The sequence below is a fragment of the Trachypithecus francoisi genome, unplaced genomic scaffold (genome assembly GCF_009764315.1).
Source record: "Trachypithecus francoisi isolate TF-2019V2 unplaced genomic scaffold, Tfra_2.0 Lachesis_group2, whole genome shotgun sequence".
Taxonomy (NCBI): domain Eukaryota; kingdom Metazoa; phylum Chordata; class Mammalia; order Primates; family Cercopithecidae; genus Trachypithecus; species Trachypithecus francoisi.
Window position 1 is genome coordinate 13,812,715 of NW_022681465.1, and position 20,229 is coordinate 13,832,943.

Here is a 20,229-nt window from a genome sequence, read left to right on the forward strand (position 1 = left end):
AAATCAATTCTTTAAAAATAGGTTGTACCTAAATGAGAGTAACACTGGTAAAATATTCAGTGAAAATAGTTATGGTAAAATCACTTTATTCAATACTATCAATTTTCCTTAACAGCTTTTTCCATCTATTTTATTCTAAGACATCACAGGGATATGGACTTTTTTTTAAGAAAATATTATTACAAAAAAGGGAGCATTTTAAATACTGTAATCAATAATTCCATTATTTCAACATTCACAAATATCATACTGATTTATGACTTCTTAGTCTTGGCTAAGACATTATACGGTGAATACAGTTGTTCTACCAATTCTGTATAGCCTCCAAGGATTTTATCTAGAAGTATATATCTAAAATAATCCTTGTAATTTATCTTCTACCTTTCTTTGCTCTTAATGTTTTCCTCCAAAGCGTAGAAAATATCCCATCAGTCCAGTCATTTGTGGCAACGTCCAGCCGACCAAACATCTGTGGGGCAGTAATCGCTTTGGGATTCATCCTCATTTCCCGGTGTGGTTTTCCACAATCTATACCAAGTAAATCCAAATGTTAGACATCTCAGAGCGGAAGTGAACCATCATTAAGAAACATTGCACTAATTTGTGGTGTACTGTCAGCAGGTGCTCAAAATATGAAAACTGCAGAACTACATTGAAAATATGTCTTACTGCATTCTAAGTTACCATAATTAGCTTCATTATATCCTATTGACTAAAGCACTTTTTAATCTTCTTTAGAGAAAATTGCATATTGTTTAGGGGCGAAAAAGGATACCATGCTGGAATTTATGAAGGTACTAATATAATCTGGAAGCTCTCTAAATTTCATGGCTCAGAAAAAAATCCTTGGTTTAAGCTACACTAGATTAAATCTTGTGCCTGAAATACCACCTAGAAGATGCGTCATTCTCTCGATTATCAGCTTTGATTTGTGATATGTTTTCTTGCTCACCTTGAAAACGATAAGTTAAATGAAATTTGCTTGAATCAAGGACTTTCTTTTGTGGCCAGGAAATGTTTTCAAGAAGAAATGTATCCAAATCTTTCAAACCCTAAGCTGACTCTTCAACGGCCGGCATTCTGTGCATAAGGGACTGTGGTTAACGAGCAGAAGAGTGAATAATAAGGTTTCAAGTATAAAATTACAAAAATGGGCTGGGTACAGTGGCTCACGCCTGTAATCCCAGCACTTCAGGGGGCCGAGGCAGGCAGATCTCAAGGTCGGGAGTTCAAGACCAGCCTAGCCAACATGGTGAAACCTCGTCTCTACTAAAAATACAAAAATGAGCCGGGTGTGGTGGAAGTGCCGAAACACCTCCTTGGGGATATCATTTTCTCTCCAATCCCTCCTACTGGCACAGGCTCTTTTTTCTGCTGGAAACATTTTTTATCAATCTGGTACTCAACCCTCAAGCCTCGGATGAAGTAGCACCTGCTCTGTATGCCTTTCTATAATTCCTTAGAGGATTTTCTGATCTCTTTGGCCTCTACTCACAGGATACTTGTCCAAACCTTCCTTATAGCAATTCCCCATTGAGTTATAATTATCTCTATGTTTATGTCCTGCTTCTAATACAGAACCCGACAGATCTTCAAATTAAGGAATGTTAAAGACACATGATGAGATATATGCTAAATCAGGGAACAAATAATAAGCATCGGCCTTGCACTTCTTCAGCAGAAGTTCAATTATCTTCTCACTTTTTTGGAGTATTAACGTTTTCAGTTAGAAACGATGTGTTCCTTAAGTAAGATGAATGTTTCCTCTACTACTAAAACCGAAACCAAGTTAAACAGCAAATAGTCCAATGATTAATTCATCTTTACAAGGAACTTCTCCAGAATCAGTGATGCCATACAGATTACATAATTTAGACATACCATACATAATGTATCTATATTGTTGAATATTTAGTGCTCATTTTGTTCAAGTCATTGTATCATGTGCATTTATAGTTTATTGTTAACAAAAGGCAGCTTCGTAACTGCAACAAAAATATTACTGAGAAAAATTTGAGAGAAAGAACACAATCATTTAAAAACATAAAAATCCCAAAACAGAATCTTAATAGCATACATGAAAGACCATGTGATAAGTACTGTAGGTTGGAGTGGTCAGTTTTGGTAGGGGTAGGTGTTAGCTGAGAACACACTGTATCTCAGTCTGAGGACTGCCTGGTAGAGTCCTGAGAGACAGAATTCACTTCCTTCAATAACTGAGGAAACAAAGACCAAATCCAACACGTACAGGGGCCCACAGTAAATACAGGGGCCCACAGTAAATACCCCAGGCACTGACCTTGGATGCTCCGTACCTGTCATGGCTCTCATCAACGTGTGGATGCAGGTGGTCTTCCCAGCCCCACTGGGCCCCAGGGTCATCATCCCAACAATGTACCAGTGTTGCATCAGTAGCAGTGCACTGAGGTTCCAGGAACTGCCTGAAAGCCCACCCAGGTACCTCTTTGCTGGGTGGGCTTTCAGGCAGCTCCTGGAATCTCAATGCACTGCTATGTATTTTGCATTCCAACAGCCAAGGCTCTGTGACATTTTGGGATGTCTACGGGATGCCAATGCTTTTAGAAAAAGAGTCATCAGTGTCTGATCGGAACTAGAGAATACAAGAATAATCATGAACATGGTAATGTCCATTATCCTTAGATGACTTTAGATGTAAGGCTTAGGGACATCTGGAAATGAAATGCATTTATTTAACTTCACTAAAACAAATCTGATTCCAAATGGGAAGGTAATTTATGATTGGGATTGGGATGACTTCGGCACATAGAACATAAGAACATAAGAGGTGGGTTTGGAATTATTTTCTACTTATTGGGAGACAGTGTGTTGTATTTTGTGTTTACTGGGAAATGGCATGGTATGTTGGGAAAATTGGGCTTTTTTAAAGCACGCCCTGACCTTAACTCTGAGTCCCAACACTTGCCATCTTCGTGACCTTGGGCGTTTCTGAATTTGAGCCTTGATTTTCATACAAAATAGGGATAATAATAACCACCTCTCAAGATCATTGTGAAAGTCAAATTACATAACATACGTAAAACATACAGTGCAGTGCATAACGTCATCTAAAAATGGGGTTTTTTTCCTCTCTGGTCCATTAATGTAATATGTTATCTCTAAAATGTTCCCAATAATTAATAAAGCAGTATTTCCTCCTATAAAAATATATTATTGTATCTGCCTTTGCATACCTCGTGGGCATTCAAATGTGTCACCACTATTTAAATGGGCCACCCCAGGCACTGACCTTGGATGCTCCGTACCTGTCATGGCTCTCATCAACGTGTGGATGCAGGTGGTCTTCCCAGCCCCACTGGGCCCCAGGGTCATCATCCCATGCCGCACCCTCTGCGTTTCGAATAGCTGGATGACCTTCAGTTTCCAAGGAGGATGGTTGATTAAACCGGCTTCTTCAACCTGAAAACATAAGAGAATCCCCACACTGAAACACAACAATGACAGCCGGGCGCGGTGGCTCACGGCTGTAATCCCAGCACTTTGGGAGGCCGAGGCGGGCAGATCACAAGGTCAAGAGTTCAAGACCAGCCAGGCCAACATGGCGAAACCCCATCTCGACTAAAAAAATACAAAAATTAGCCTGGCATGGTGGCGTGAGCCTGGAATCCCAGCTACTCAGGAGGCTGAGGCAGAAGAATTGCTTGAACCCAGGAGGCGGAGGTTGCAGTGAGCCAAGATCACACCACTGCACTCCAGCCTGGGCAACAGAGCAAGACTCCCTCTCAAAAAAAAAAAAAGAAACACATCAATGACAATCTCAATTTACCATTGTGCTACAAAAACACACACACACACACCACACACAGACATGGGGAGGAAGGAGGAGGATTTACTTTTTAATGAGTACACAGTTTCAATCTGGGATGATAAAAAAGGTTCTGAAGATGGATGGTGGTGGTAATACTTGCTCAACAATGTTAATTCTTCTTAAAAAGGAATAAAATGTAAATTTTATGCTGTATTTTTACCATAAAAAATACATTGCATGAAAAATACTTATTTACATAGACAAATATCTGGCTGAATGTAGTGAAGATGTTATCCCAAACTAATAAGAAATATCCGCATTTATCTTTGGGAATTGAAAACATTTATATAAATATTCTATTGAATGAATATCTGAGGAGCAACTTAAAAATAAAGACTCAAATGGCAAAATGTATTTTAAATGTTTAATTTAAAAGGTGATACTTCTAACTAGAAAAATGGATAGCATACTACGTTGATTAAAATTCCATATAAATTTCAAGCTGTCTTTATATGTCCACTGCAGAGTTTCTATCTATCAATGCATGTATGGAAGTTACTCTGTGCCAAATATTCTTCTAAGATCAATCTTTATAATAACATGATGGAAATCTTTATAATAACATGATGGAAGGGATACTATTAACATCTTCATTTTACAGATAAGGAAATTGAAGCAGAGTGACTAAGCAATTTGCCCAAGATAATTAAGCTTGTGAAACTATGGAATGTATGTTTAAGACCAAGAAGTTCAAATCCACAGTCCATGCACTTAACCATCATGCTATGCTTGAACTCACAGTACACAATGATTTCAATTTTACTTAAATACTTGTTTATAATAATCGTGTATCACTTTATGCTATGATTTGCTCTTCAAATTTTTATATGCTGCAAATTACTAACGTAAGTCATCATATTAATTACTTAATGCTTAGCTTTTTTATGTTTTTAGATTTTTTTTAGAGATAGAGTCTCATTCTGTCACCCATGTTGGAGTGCAGTGGCGCGATCACAGCTCACTGCAGCCTCAAAGTCCCAGGCTCAGGTGATCCTCCTGCCTCAGTTGCGTGAGTAGTTGGGACTACAGGCATGCACCACTGCATCAGACTAATTTTTTAATTTATTTGTAGAGACGAGATCTCACTATGTTGCTCAGGCTGGCTTCAAGTAATCCCCCAACATTGGCCTATCAAAGCACTGGGACTATTGGCACGAGCCACCACATCCGGCCCAATACTTAGCTTTTAGCTAGTGTTAAAATTAGTTTAGCCAAAAAATGAAGAAACCACTTGCAGACAAATTATCACTCTTGCCTGATCAGGAAATTTAGACATTTATATACCACATTTTCAAAGCAAAAGATACACTAAGTACTGTTACATTTGATTTCCTTGTTTTGTTTTGTTTTGTTTGTTTTTGAGACAGAGTCTCCCTCTGTCACTCAGGCTGGAGTGCAGTGGTGCCATCAATACCCACTGCAGCTCGGCCTCCCAGGCTCAAGTGATCCTCCCACCTCAGCATCCAGAGTAGATGGGCCTATAGGCACATGCCACCATGCCCGACTAATTTTTTGGATTTTTGGTAGAGACAGGGTTTCACCATGTTGCCCAGACTGGTCTCAAACTCCTGGGCTCAAGTGATCCATCCACCTTGGCCTCCCAGCGTGCAGGGATTACAGGCATGAGCCACCACACCTGGCCACATTTGATTTTTATTACAAATATTTTCAGAGAATTGAAGTGCAATTATAAATATGAGCTAATCACCACTTCTATAAAACATTTTTTTCAAACTCTTCTTCATAGAAAAAGAAATTGAGGCATAAGGTTTACATAATTAATTTCCACTCCCAGGAAGACTATAAAAAGTTGAAACTGCACCAAGTACCATGGGAAGTCCAGACACAACCTGATATACATAGTGTGGTGGGTTCCCCCACCCTACCCACCACATCCCACTGCCAGAGTCTGAGCAAGAAGCCACAAGTACTGAGGAAAGAGAAGCCACATGAGATCACTGCAAATAACATGCAGAGGCAGGAATCCAACAATCAGGCAACACAGCCAACGCCAGGGCAGAGCCAAGCTAAGCCGAGCTCCAGAGAGGCAGCCTGATGAGCCCCATCCACACCCTGCTGACCAATCACATTTCATTTCTGAATCTGGAATGGTTTCCACCAATAACAGGGCTACTCACACATCACTAGCTGACACGTGGCTGTGCAATGGTAGGAGACCCAGGGCAGGGGGAGTTTGACCCGTGGTGTGCATTGGCCTCCCTTAAAACAGCAGTGTTAGCCTCACTGTTGTTACTTTTGCTGCTCAGAGTGCACAGGTTGGAGCCACAGCAGCCCCACTTTATTCCCATTAAATTCAGATGAAACAGACACCAGCCCTCGATGCCCTGTGAAGCATATTACCTGTCTACTGATTGCTGCTTCCAGTTCAGGGTAGCCTGCCTTGTCCAGAAGAATATTTGGAAAGAGATCTTCAATCAAACTCAAAAACAAGGGTTCATCCTCATCAATCTAAAAAAGAAAAGAATGGGAAATCAGATCAATTATTCTGGCACAAACATAGCAACATGCAGATAAACTGGAAATGCCCAACACAGTCCAGGTTATTGCAATGTAACCACTAACAAATAACATATCACCTTTATTGAAGTTAGGTAACATTTTCCTCATCTTTCCCATAAATTAAAAAAAAAAATTAAAGAGGAAGAGAACAGGGAGAAAGGAAAGAAATGGAAGGAAAGACAATACTGTCTATGTGACAATCTTTCCATAAAATAGTTAGTTTTGGGGAATACCATATAGTCCACAATTTCTAATTTAAACTTAAAAGAATTTTTAAATTAGAAATTAATAGCAGGTTTGTGAATTGGAATTTGGTGTATACTTTCAATTTAAAATAAAAATCTATTATTTTGTCACCCTTTACATAGATCCACGGATAGTGGGCATTGATTATCAGTCTCTATTGTGAAATAGTAGTGTGAAACTATCACACACTTGTAGAATTTACACATCATTTCCTACCAGGCTCTACCAGACTCCAAACGTGAGATTTTAGTTCTAAAACACAAAAATGATTCAAGGTATTTGGCATCTTAACATGTGTATTTTATTTTAATCCATTTCAATTCGACTGGAATAGGCACATTTCAGAGTGGATAGGAGTCATTACCCCAAAAAAATGTCTAAAAAGTATAATTTAAAGTGATGTTCTCCAGCACTTTATCTGACAATTAGGCATTTTAAATGAGCTTTTTAAATAAATATTTTGAAGTCTCATACATGGGCAGTTAGTTGAACTGATATTCAAGTAGGTGGAACATTTCCATCTGTGAGTGTTACCAGTTTAGAAAGATTCATGTCCCGCAGTACACGCATGACAATCGTAGACTCCGTATCCATTGGATTGGCTCTTTTTGCTGCTCCCAAGGTCCGAAGAACTGACAGAATGTTACGCAGGCCAAAGTCATAATGAACCTAGAGAATGTGAGATACACTGGGCTTATTTTCAACATGAAAATACTTGCAGAAGCCACATGAATCTGACAGAAATTATATTCACAATAATGAATAAATGCTGGTTTTCCTTCAGAAAATGCATACACACAATGGGGTAAAAGATTTCTATATAGATGTACTTTTTGAGCAAATAGGGAATTTCCCAAAGAGTCCTCCCATGTGCCATCATTAGCTTAGGCCCTTAGATCAGAACTAGCTGCTATAGCTTGACAGGGAAAAAGGAATAAATTTCTTCTTGGAGTACAGACATCCCTTTGAGTTTATTCTTAATCAATCATACATAAGGAAATTTGCTCATCTCTCTAAAGTTAAAATTCAGAACCAGAATTAAACTGGGACTGCACTCATGACTGTCATATACATAGAGATATATGTGCCTTTTTCATGGTAAGTAAGAAGACAGGAGAATTGGGGAGAAAAAAAGCAGCTGTGCTTCAGGATTACCTGGAGGAGGAAGGATAAGGACAAATTAGAAAGTCAAGCTCTCAGCTTTGTCATTCCCTTACTATATATTTATAAAAACTCAATTATGTCAAATTTCCATATATAAAGTGAATAATCAAAATTTAATTATCCAATCATTGTGGAAAACAGTAAGGTGGTTCCTCAAAAAGTTAAAAACAGAACGATATGATCCAGCACTACCAATTCTGGGTATATAGCCAAAAGAATTGAAAGAATGGGCCAGGCACAGTGGCTCACACCCATAATCCCAGCATATTGGGAGACCAAGTGGGGCAGATCGCTTAAGGCCACGAGTTCGAGATCAGCCTGGCCAAGATGATGAAACCTCATCTCTACCAAAACATTACAAAAATTAACCAAGTGTGGTGGTGTGCGTCTGTGATCCCAGCTACTCAGGAGGCTGAGGCATGAGAATCACTTAAACCCAGGAAGCAGAGGTTGCAGTGAGCCGAGATTGCACCTGCACTCCAGCCTGGGCAGCAGAGCAAGACTCTGTCTCGCAAATAAATAAATAAATAAATAAATAAATAAATAAATAAATGCAAGCACGGTCTCAAAGAGATACCAGCATATCCATGTTCACAGCAGCACCATTCATGATAGCCAAGAGGTGGAAGCAACCCAAATGTCCATTGACAGATTAATGGATAAACAAAATGTGGTATATACATATAACAGAATATTATTTAGCCATAAAAAGAAAGGACATCCTGGTCACATGCTAAAACATGAATGAACCTTGAAGACATTATGCTAAGTAAAATATGCCAGTCACAAGAAATCAAATATTATATGATTTCATTTATATGAACTATTGGCAATAGTCAAATTCATAGAAACAGAAAGTAGAATGATGGTTACCAGGGGCTAAGTAAGAGAGGAGAAAAAGAGAAGTTGCTCTTTAGTGGGCACAGAGTTTCAGTTTTTCAAGATGAAAAATTTACAGAGATCTATTTCACAACATTGTGAATATACTTAACACTATTGAACTGTACACTTAAAATGGTTAAGATAGTAAATTTAATTTTATATGCTTTTACCACAGTAAAAAAGGTGTATAGGAAAAAACTACAGTTATCTGCTGAGGTAATTGGGAGCAGTATGCCTCACTTAATACTAGTCATTTGGAAGATGGAGCACATAAAAATATTCAAATTGAGTTCCCACCTTCAGGGAATTTAAATTCTAATAAAGATAATAAAATAGAAATATGAATAAAATTGTATAAAAGTAACAATGACTTAAAAGTGTTGGTGAGTAAAATTAATCATGAGAAACTTCCTACCAGAGTTGGACTCAGTTAAATCTGTGGGCATGAAGGCAAAGTCACAGAACGATCACCAAGAGATCAATATGGGTCCAACTATTTTGCACACATTGATTTATTACATTTCACAATGACTGTGAGCACAGGTGGTAGGAGTGAGGGAAGTAGTGAAGTGGTAGTGAAGATAAGAGCAGGAGCCAGTGATGTGGGAAGTTTTTCCATTCAAGAAACAGCATGGAAAAAATATTTATTTGAAAGGTAAGTGATATGGTTTGACTGTGTCCTCACCCAAATCTCATCTGGAATTGCAGTCCCTATAATCCCCATGTGTCGTGGGAGAAACCAGGTGGAGGTAATTGAATCATGCTGTTCTCATAATAATAAGTGAGTTCTCACAAGATCTGGTGGTTTTATAAGGGGCTTTTCCCCCTCTTTGCTCAGCACTTCTTCCTGATGCCACATGAACATATTTGCTTCCCCGTCTGCCATAATTGTAAGCTTCCTGAGGCCTTCCCAGCCATGCTGAAGTTTGATTCAATTAAAACTCTTTCCTTTATAAACTACCTAGTCTCAGGTATGTCTTTATTAGCAAAAGGAGAACAGACTAGTAAATTGGTGCCACATAGAGTGGGGTGCTACCATAAAGATACCTGAAAATGTGGAAGTAACTTTGGAACTGGGTAACAGGCAGAGGTTGGAACAGTTTGGATGGCTCAGAAGAAGACAGTAAAATGTAGGAAAGTTTGGAACTTCCTAGAGACTTGGAAGGCTCAGAAGACAAGAAGATATGAAAATGTTTTCAACTTCCTAGAGACTTGTTGAACGGCTTTGAGCAAAACACTGAGAGTTATATGGACAATGATTTCCGGGTGAGGTGGTCTCAGATAAAGATGGGGAACCTGTTGGGAACAGGAGTAAAGGTCACTGTTACTATACAAAGAGACTGGTGGCATTTTGCCCCTGCCCCAGAGATCTGTGAAACTTTGAACTTGAGAGAAATGATTTAGGGTATCTGGTGGAAGAAATTTCTAAATGTCAAAGCTTTCAAGAGGAAGCAGAGCATAAAAGTTTTGAAAATGTGTGCCTGATGATTCAGTGGAAAAGAAAACCCCATTTTCTGGAGAAGAAATTAAGCCAGCTGCATAAATTTGCGTAAGTAATGAGGACTTGTATGTTAAACACCAAGACAATGGAGAAAATTTCTCCAGAGCATGTTAGAGACTTTCATGGCAGCCCCTTCCCATCACAGGCCCAGAGGTCTAAGAGGAAAAATGGTTTCCTGGGCCAGGTCCAGGGTCCCCCTGCAGTGTGTAGGCATGGGACTTGGTGCACTGCATCCCAGCCACTCCAGCTGAGGCTAAAAGAAGCCAGCATATAGCTCAGGCCATTGTTTGAGAGGGTGCAAGCCCCAAGCTTTGGCAGCTTCCATGTGGTGCTGGGCCTGCAGGTGTGCAGAATACAAAAACTGAGGTTTGGGAACCTCTGCCTAGATTTCAGAGGATGTATGGAAACACCAGAATGTCCAGGCAGAAGTTTCCTGCAGGGGTGGAGCCCTCACTGAGAACCTCTGCTAGAGCAGTGCAGAAGGGAAACATGGGATTGGAGTCCCCACACAGAGTCCCCACTGGGATACTGCCTAGTGGAGCTGTAAGAAAATGGCCACCATCCTCCAGATGCCAGAATGGTAGCTCCACTGACAGCTTGTACTGTGCACCTAGAAAAGCCACAGACACTCAATATCAGGCCATGAAAGCAGCCAGGAGCGGGGCTGTACCCTGCAAAGCCACAGAGGTGGAGCTGCTCAAGGCTTTAGGAGCCCACCTCTTGCATCAGTATGACCTGGATGTGAGATATGGAGTCAAAGCAGATCATTTTGGAAACTTAAGGTTTAATTACTGCCTTATTGGATTTTGGACTTGTGTTGGGGCTTGTAGCCTCTTTGTTTTGGCCAATTTCTCCCATTTGGAACAGGTGTATTTTTTACCAAATGCCTGTACCCCCCTTGTATCTAGGAATTAACTAACTTGCTTTTGATTTTATAGGCTCGTAGGTAGAAGGGACTTGCCGTGTCTCAGATGAGACTTTGGATTTAGACTTTTGAGTTAATGCTGGAATGAATTAAGACTTTTGGAGACTGTTGGAAGGGCATGACTGTATTGTGAATTGTAAGGACATGAAATCTTGAAGGGGCCAGGGGCAGAATGATATGATTTAGCTGTGTTTCCACCTAAATCTCATCCTGAACTGTAGTTCCCATAATCCCTACATGTCACTGGAGGATCTCAGTGGAAGGTAATTTAATCATGGGCACGGTTACCCTCATGCTGCTCTCATTATAGTGAGTTCTCATGAGATCTGATGGTTTTATAAGGGGCTTTTCCCCCTCTTCGCTCAGCACTTCTCCTTCCTGCCACCATGTGAAGAGGATGTGTTTGCTTCCCCTTCCACCATGATTGTAAGTTTCATGAGGCCTTCCCAGCCATACTGAAGTGAGATTCAATTAAACTTCTTCCCTTTATAAATTACCCAGTCTCAGGTATGTCTTTATTGGCAGCATGAGAATAGACTAATACAATAAGAATGAGTAAGTAAGGGCTCCAATAAGCAGAAGAAATCAAGAATGCTGGAGACAAAATGTTAGGGTCAGACTAACCAGAAAGGCTCAATGGCCAGAGCCAGAAGAATCTGTGTGTGTCTGAACACTCACAGGAAAAGAACTTTTGAGTAGGAATGTAATTAGGTTGGACCTGTGGGTATAAAAAGTATTAAAGATTCAAAGAACTTTGAAATGGAAGCCTAAGTGATAAGATAGAACAAAGGTTATATATGTTAGGAAGTGTTATTCATATTATAGTCTTATGTTTACTGCACTGTGTCATTATTTAGCATATATTTTTAGTAATTTTCACTGATATGTACTAAAAAATTGTGGCATGATGCCCACCTCCTGGTGGTCATATCCTTATATGATATCACCTTGAGAGTAAGCAGGACCTGTGATTTTCTTCTTCTAACTAATAGAATACAGCAGAGACAACAGGTTGTACATGATTATGTGTGTGTGATTATGTGGTCACGTTAGATTAGACTGTAGCACTCGTTTTGCTGAAAACACTTTCCTTGCTGACTTTGAGAAAGTAAGTGGTCATGTTGGGGAAACCCATATAGCAAGGAACTATGCACTGCCTGTAGGAACTAAAGATGGCCTCCAGAAAATAGCCAGCAAGAAATCAAAGCCCTCAGTCTTACACCCTCAACTAACAGAATTCCACTAACAACCGAAGTGAGCTCAGAAGTAGATTGTCCCCATTCGAGCATCAGATGAAACCACAGACCCAGCCAATGCCTTGATTGTAGCCTTGTTAGACACAAACCACAGGACTCATTTCAGCTAACTCCTGACCCCCAGACACCATGTAGTAATAAATGTACATTGTTACAAGACACAAAGTTTGTGGTATGATTGTTAGATGACTGTTATGCAGCAATAGATAACTAATGCAGAAGTATATGTTTAATTCCATGACTTTTAACTATGAAATCTCATGATGCCTGAACCTGCAACCCTAAACAGTCGAGGAAACTAGCAAGAAGGTTGCAACATATAAACAAGACAGTTACCAAACCTTGGTCAAATACTCAAGTGAGCTTAGAATTAGGAAGAATAAATCATTGAGAGGTTCCTACAAATAATGAAAACACATAACACACATGACAATGAATCTATAAGTGGTATAAACAGCCAATGTTAATATCCATAAATCTTTGGCTCTTAAACCAGTGCACATAATATTCACTTCATTTCTATGCTGTAAATATTAATTTATTTAAATGTACTTCTTAATAAAACTATGCATATAAAATTTTTTTGTAGTAATATACCTTTCTACTTAGCATCAATAAAATCCTTTGTCAACAAGCCTAGTCTAATATTTCTCAAAATGAGAACATTCTGCTGAATAGAAAAATGACACATGCCTAAGTGCATAAGACCTCCAAGATGACACACCTGCTTAGAAAGCTGCTCCTCACACAGTTTGTAGAGTATGAAAAACTTCCTGGCCAAAACAACATTGTCAATGAAGCCACAACTAGCCAACTTCACCCTTATGATAATCTGACGGTCAGGCACCATCATGGCCACAGAGCGGAAACTAATCTTCAAGTTTTCAGGGAGTTCCTGCCGTCCGGCATAGCCAGGATTCTAAACAGAAAATAAAGTCCAAGGATGAATGATGCAATCAAGCACAAGTCAGCAAGATATTAAAAGATTCACTATGTACACACAAGTCTGGAATGACAATCAGGGAACTCATTTACATATCTCACTCTCCTTTTACCTGGACAGGCCAAATCATGAGTTATTCATATGATCATTGCTTAACACCAAAGGGTTTTCAACAGGAGGTAAAGTTACAATCCCAATTTCCACTCAGGAAAATAGATAAATAGATGACATATGACCAGGGAGAGGCATGAAAATTGTGATAAGAAGGCTGAAATTCAGTAGCTTTTCTAGCCACTCCTTACCATGGTTAAGAAAAGCCCAAATTCAGGGTTCATAGTCACATTATCTCCATCAGTAAAAATAAAAGACTTTTTGTGCTCCTTTTTACATGTCAGAATAATGGAAATTTGCTGGGCTGCAACCGAGAGAACTGGTAGATCAATACGGTTAAATTCGTCAAAACAACCCCAGGATCCAGACTGTGCCAGTCCTTAGAAAGGAAATTAAATGAAAAATCCAATTAGTATATAATTTTGGAAAACCAAGAAAAAGGATATTATGTAGCTGCCAAAATGAGCCAGATGTAAGTTCATTCAAAAGAAAAGTGGAACAAATAGATCTATGCATCAAGTGACCCAAAGCAGCTCACAATTTGGCACTTTACCTGTAAACACCCAAGCTGCAGTGATAAAGGAACATCAAAAAAAGGCAGGAGATAGTAACATTTGGTCCACCCAACCTGGCAGGATTGAAGATTTTCCAAAAAATTTTACAAAGTTGAAAATGATTCTAAAATGTGGCCAATTGTTGAAAACAAATTTTAGCAAAATATTCCATCTTGGCTGAAATTTCTCACCAAATTAAAAAATATAACCCATACCTTTAAAAATCCGTCCAAGTCCTCGGAAATCCATCTGGTCTGAACAATTGAAAACCACGACGTATTTCCCTAGGCATCGTCCCATGTCTTTAGTGGTTTCTGTTTTGCCTGTGCCTGCAGGTCCAGCAGGGGCTCCTCCCATGCTCATTCCCAGAGCTTGAGCCAGCGTGATGTAACATCTGCATGGGTAGAAACATCACTAGAACCAGCCCCCAGGCACCTGGAAATACTTCTGAGACATCACAGTGACGTGAAATGCACACAAAATTAAAAACCAGAAGGCCATTGTCCCTACCTAACATTTGGAATACAACATCCTAAAACACTTATCCTTACCAATGTTAACACATGTTGAGGAAAAGGAGGGGGTAGTCTATGATCAACTAAGTTTAAAAACTCCTTAAAAGGTTAAACAGGTTTCTTTACTGATGAATTTTTCAGGCTTTCTTATCATAATATACAGAGAGAATCTCCAGGTATAAAAATAATACATTGCATTTCCAAAATGTATTTGGCAACACTTTTGCAGAGATCTATCCCCATCTAAAAAATATGTATATATATAAATATGTATATATAAATATATATATTTCTGTGACACAGATCAGGATCCTTTTAAATAGATTAATCCCCTTTGAATCTAAGAGTTGGCCATTTGATGTAGTTGGGATTTAAAACACACATTGCTAAATAATCACATCTTGAATCTATTTCTGTGAGTAATTACTAAACTTGCACATGCTTTCAATTGCATCTTACTATATGAGATTAACAAATAAAAGATTTGGTGAGAGAATACAAGAATGCCTGCAAACGAAAATTTTTCACCTGATAGCTTGCAGATGAATTACTTGTTTGCCAGCACCACCTGGTGTTACCAAAGGAGACAAATTATAAAGTGGTGCCATGTAGTGTTTTCTTATGGCCAAACTATAAAGCATTCATCTGGACTTGAAAAAGACTTCCAAGGAAATGAAGTGACTATCCAGCTTGAGCAGTGGAAATGAACACCGAGTGCACCAGCTGGGGGTGGTTCCAGGTTCTCAATGTTATTGGAAACGAGTGCTATAAAGGCAAGTAAACGACTCAGCCCTTAATGTATGCACAGCCTGGATACAGAGGAGAAGACCCAGGCATGAAATCAGGAGAATGCCTGCTCTCACTTTGATTCTGCCTTTTAACCCAAGGTCTTATTTCTCTTGTTGCATTTTTGCCATCCCTTCCAGAGCAGAGTCTGTAACAACAATAGACACCACAGTGTGTTCCATATACATCATCTTGTTTCACCCCCAGAGAACTCTGGAAGGAAGCTCCTGTTCCTTTCCCCCATTGTACAGAGAGGAGGAAAAAGGCTCACAGAGACTGAGTGACTTTTCTCAGGACTGCGGCAGGAGAACTGAGACAAGCCAAGTCCTCTCACTTGCCAGCTCTGAGACAAGCCCACGCTATCCGGGAAAGAAAAATAACTAATGGGCACTAGGCTTGATACCTGGGCGATGAAATTAACTATACAACAAACCCCCATGACACAAGTTTACCTGTGTAACAAACCTGCACGTGCACCCCGAACTTAAAAATTAAAACCTGAAAAAAAAGAGTAAATAAAATACCAAACACATAAAAAGGGAATCCATCTCCATCAACTCTGATCACTCAGCTGCTCTGTTATGCAGACCCTTGTCACAGCTGAGATGACTGGATTCATAAACTGACGAAGTAGCAAGTTGCTTCAAACAGATCAATCCTATTTACATGAAAAGCAGGCAGGCATGCCTGGACTCAGCTGGGTGGGGCTGCAGACCCACTTCTACACTGGCACCCAAACTGCCTTTCGGCGACAAGCATGGATCTGTCAGAGCATCTCCCTGTGTGTCTAGAGAATTCTACATGTGGGTGTACCTCCCTTCTTGCCTCCCTTCTCTGCTTTCCTTTCTAGTCTATCTGTCGGCTATTTTCAAAACCGTTTCCATTCATGAACAGGGTTTGAACTTTACGTGTTTAAGTTGCCTGTGGTCAACTCCATTTTAGTTTTCTACCTTCCAATTAAACTGCTATAAACCCTCTGCGGTCAGGAACTAGGTCTGGTTCACACTTGTACCCTCAACTACTTGCCTAACCCCTGGCACCTTGTACTATATGAACAACATCTGTTGAATAAATGGCTTGCACTGATCCAGCCATACATCCATACATTCTTTTTTTTTTTTTTTTTTTTGAGACAGAGTCTCACTCTCTCGCCCGGGCTGGAGTGCAGTGGCGGGATCTCGGCTCACTGCAAGCTCCATCTCCCGGGTTTACGCCATTCTCCTGCCTCAGCCTCCCAAGTAGCTGGGACTACAGGTGCCGCCACCTCGCCCGGCTAGTTTTTTGTATTTTTTAGTAGAGACGGGGTTTCACCGTGTTAGCCAGGATGGTCTCGATCTGCCGACCTCGTGATCCGCCCGTCTCGGCCTCCCAAAGTGCTGGGATTACAGGCTTGAGCCACCGCGCCCGGCCCCAGCCATACATTCTTATCTGGTCCCTCCTGTCCCAACAACTACAGGAATTAGAGATGCAGAATGTGACCCTGATGCCAAATGAAAAGCGACCGACCCCGTGACCCAGGGCTCACTGGCACTCGAACTAACCAAATCTATCACCAGCATTCGTCTTAAGTATCCATAGCACTGTTGGTGAGTTTTGTCACAGGTAAACCAGAAGTGGTTTCAACTCCTATTGGTTCTAAACTGCTGAGAAGTTTCCTAAGAAACAATGGTAAATGCATCAGCAGGGTATGTTTCTTCCTTGGGAACTTGGTTTAGTTACAGACTCTTTGATTATAGGACATGCTTAGGGAGAAACCAAAGAAAAGGTTGCTAAAGAATGTGTTATCATAGGCCAGGTGCAGTGGCTCATGCCTGCAATCCCAGCACTTTGGGAGGCCAACGCAGGCGGATCACGAGGTCAGGAGCTCAAGACCAGCCTGGCCAACACGGTGAAATTCCATCTCTACTAAAAATACAAAAATTAGCTGAGTGTGGCGGCACATGCCTGTAATCCAAGCTACTCGGGAGGCTGAGGCAGGAGAATTGCTTGAACCCAGGAGGCAGAGGTTGCAGTGAGCCAAGATCACGCCACTGCACTCCACCCAGGGCAACAGAGTGAGTGAGACTCCTTCCCAAAAAAATTTTTAAAAAGTATTATCAGCAGTTTTGACAAGCAACAGTGATAGCAAGAATAACAATAATAACAAACATTTGCTGTGTCACGCCCTGTGCTGGGTACTTACGCTGCCTCTAGTCCATGCAATGATACCAAAACAAGGCAATCAGGGAGGTTAGGTGTCTTGCCCAAGACTACACAGCTGCTAGGGACAGAGCTGAGCAGTCAACACTCAAAACTCACAGAAGCTGTGGGAATGTCAGAGAAAGGTACAAGTCTTGTCTACATTTCTTATCAAGCAGATAAGATGCCTCTATCAGCCCTCAATTTCCTCCGCCCTCTACTTAAGTGACAGCAGTAGTCAAGACAACTCTAGTCGTCATTAAAAACACTATGAGTTTTGGAGAAAAGCACGGTATGTTATCACATTATAATAGCTATTTTATCATCTGAAATGTCTGCAACTCTGTCCACACGGCATTGAGCTTCCCCGAATCCAGGGAGCTGCCACAGTTGTTAAATTCACAAGTCAGTCAGTGAAGGGATGATAACATGTCAGTGCCTCCAACATTTGACTTTTTTAAAGTATTAATTTCAACGAGGAGTTTTCCCTTGCAAAAGGGAAGCAAGTCTTGCAGGGGAATCTCAGTTACTATCGAAAATTAATAACTCACTTCCCACACAATCCAGTTAGTTAAAGAAAAATAAACAAGTGAGCATTTAGGGTGAAATAGACAAACTTCAGAATCCCTTCACTTACATATTTAAAAATACTTATTTTGCTTTCAAAGTTCTCAGGTTTTTTGACATCAAAAGATATACAAGATAATGAACACAGTGGAAGAATCAAGTTGCAGAAAAGATTGTAAACTATGATACCTATATGTGAAACTGAAAAAGGATTTTGATATCTAAGCATCCACAGTTTTCAGAGGGATAGAAAATAAACTGTTGATCATTTTGAAAAATAGAAAAGTTTTCCCTCCCACACATTCTACTTCACGTTCTTCTGTACCATTTACATTTTTCACCATTAAGATGCAATTTTGGAAATAATCACTTCTTTCATTTATTCAAGAACCATTTATTTAGCATCTGTTTTGTGACAGAACAATTCTAGCAAACACATCACATGAAGCTCATGCACCAAGGATCTTTCATTCTAAAAAAAATAATAAAAATAAAAGATTATTTAAAAATAGGAAACAGGGAAAATGAAGCTGGGTAAGAGGGTTATGGGATTTGGAGATTGTGGGAGGTCGGGAGACCCCTGAGGTGACTCTCTAGCAGAGGCCTGAAGGAAGAAGGAAGCAAAATATGCCACTATTGAAGGAAAAGGGTTTCAGGCTAAGTGTGTAACAAGTGCAAAGGCCCTGAGGCAGGACTGTGCCACAGCTGGTACAGGTGCCACAGCTCGAGCAGGTGGCCCGAGCTGAATGAGGATAGAGAAGCAGAGAAGTAGCAGAGGCCAGATTGTACCATGCCTCACAGGCCCACGTGAGGAAGTTGGCTTTTACTTTGCAGGAGATGGAACCATGGGAGAAGTTTCGGGGCAAAGGATCTGACTTACATTCTGGTGTCTAAACTGAGAACAGACTGTACAGGGACAATGACAGAGGCAGGAAAGTCAGTTAAAACATTATCAGAAGGATCCAGGTCAGAAACTATGGTGGTCTGGATAAAAATAGTATGATTCCTGTAATCCCAGCACTTTGGGAGGCCGAGGAGGGCAGATCACCTGAGGTTAGGAGTTCAAGAACACCCTGGCCAACATGGTGAAACCCTGTCTCTACTAAAAACACAAAAATTAGCCAGGCATGGTGGCGGGCGCCTGTAGTCCCAGCTACTCAGGAGACTAAGGCAGGAGAATCACTTGAACCTGGGAGGATGCAGTGAGCGGAGATTGCACCACTGTGCTCCAGGCTGGGCGACAGAGTGAGACTTCTTCTCAGGAAAAAAAAAAAAAGAGTAGTAATGATATAAGAATAATTGTAGGCAGACAGAGAGGGTTAAAAGGAGTCCTTGGTAAGGTTTTTTTCTTTTAATAAAAGCAGCTCCCGAAACCTTTCTTTTCTAACAGAAAAGCGGCTTAAAGAGCCAGGCCGGCAAGCTTTGAAATGCAAATGCTGGTGATTAGAAACTGGGTCCATCCAACATGGGAATTCCCACCCTCTTCTCCTTGTCACCATGTGCGCCAAGTATCATGGTTGCCTCCAGACAACTCCACGTGTGCAGGAATCATGGCGACCTGCATTTGCATATTAAAAGACTGGGGTGGGAAGGCCAGTTTTCTCGAGGGCTACATGAATGACACACCTGGTCAGACCAATACCCTAAGCCCTATGCAAATCAGACACCGCCTCCTCCAGCCTCCTAAAATAACCGACTGTTTTCCCGTTTACATGGTTTTTTTCTCTCCACTCCAAGCACCCCCTCTCTGTCTCTGTACTGGGGAGGTTTTTCCTTTTTTCTTGCCTATTAAACTTTCCACTCCTTGAAACCACTGCACGTGTGTCCATGGCGTTTATCTAAACGGCGCAAGACAAAGGACCCTGGTGTTCCTCCAGGCATTGGAGCCATCATAAGGCAAAGGGGTGAAAATTGTCACATTCTAGAAGGAACCTGAAAGTAGTGCTGACCAAATTGATGGTAGATTATTGGATAATGAGGTGAGAGAGAAGGAAGGGCTTCCGGCTTACTCCAGGGAGTGCTGGATTGTACTTTTGGAAGGCGATGTATTCACAGGCTTCAGGAGTTCGGACATGGACATCTTTTGCAGGGGCATTGTTCTGACTATCACACTTCCCCCCCACCACTCTGATAAAATGGAATGGCCACTTGCTAAAATGAAGATGAAGACAGGAGGACACTTTTGTGAGGCTGATCAAACACACTAAGGTTAAATATCCTGTAAGCATCCAATG

General features: G+C 40.6%; 1 protein-coding gene across 1 annotated transcript in view; it reads right to left on the minus strand.

The window, feature by feature from the left end:
- Positions 1–20,229, minus strand: part of DNAH5 (dynein axonemal heavy chain 5) — a 262,592-nt gene that overhangs the window by 125,571 nt on the left and 116,792 nt on the right. Inside the window, exons 36-42 of the mRNA XM_033178810.1 lie at positions 14,165–14,343; positions 13,587–13,774; positions 13,066–13,260; positions 7,148–7,282; positions 6,209–6,316; positions 3,285–3,438; positions 382–528 (exon numbers count right to left, since the gene is read on the minus strand). Of these exons, the coding sequence (XP_033034701.1) occupies positions 382–528; positions 3,285–3,438; positions 6,209–6,316; positions 7,148–7,282; positions 13,066–13,260; positions 13,587–13,774; positions 14,165–14,343 (1,106 nt within the window). The remainder of the gene's footprint in view (positions 1–381; positions 529–3,284; positions 3,439–6,208; positions 6,317–7,147; positions 7,283–13,065; positions 13,261–13,586; positions 13,775–14,164; positions 14,344–20,229) is intronic.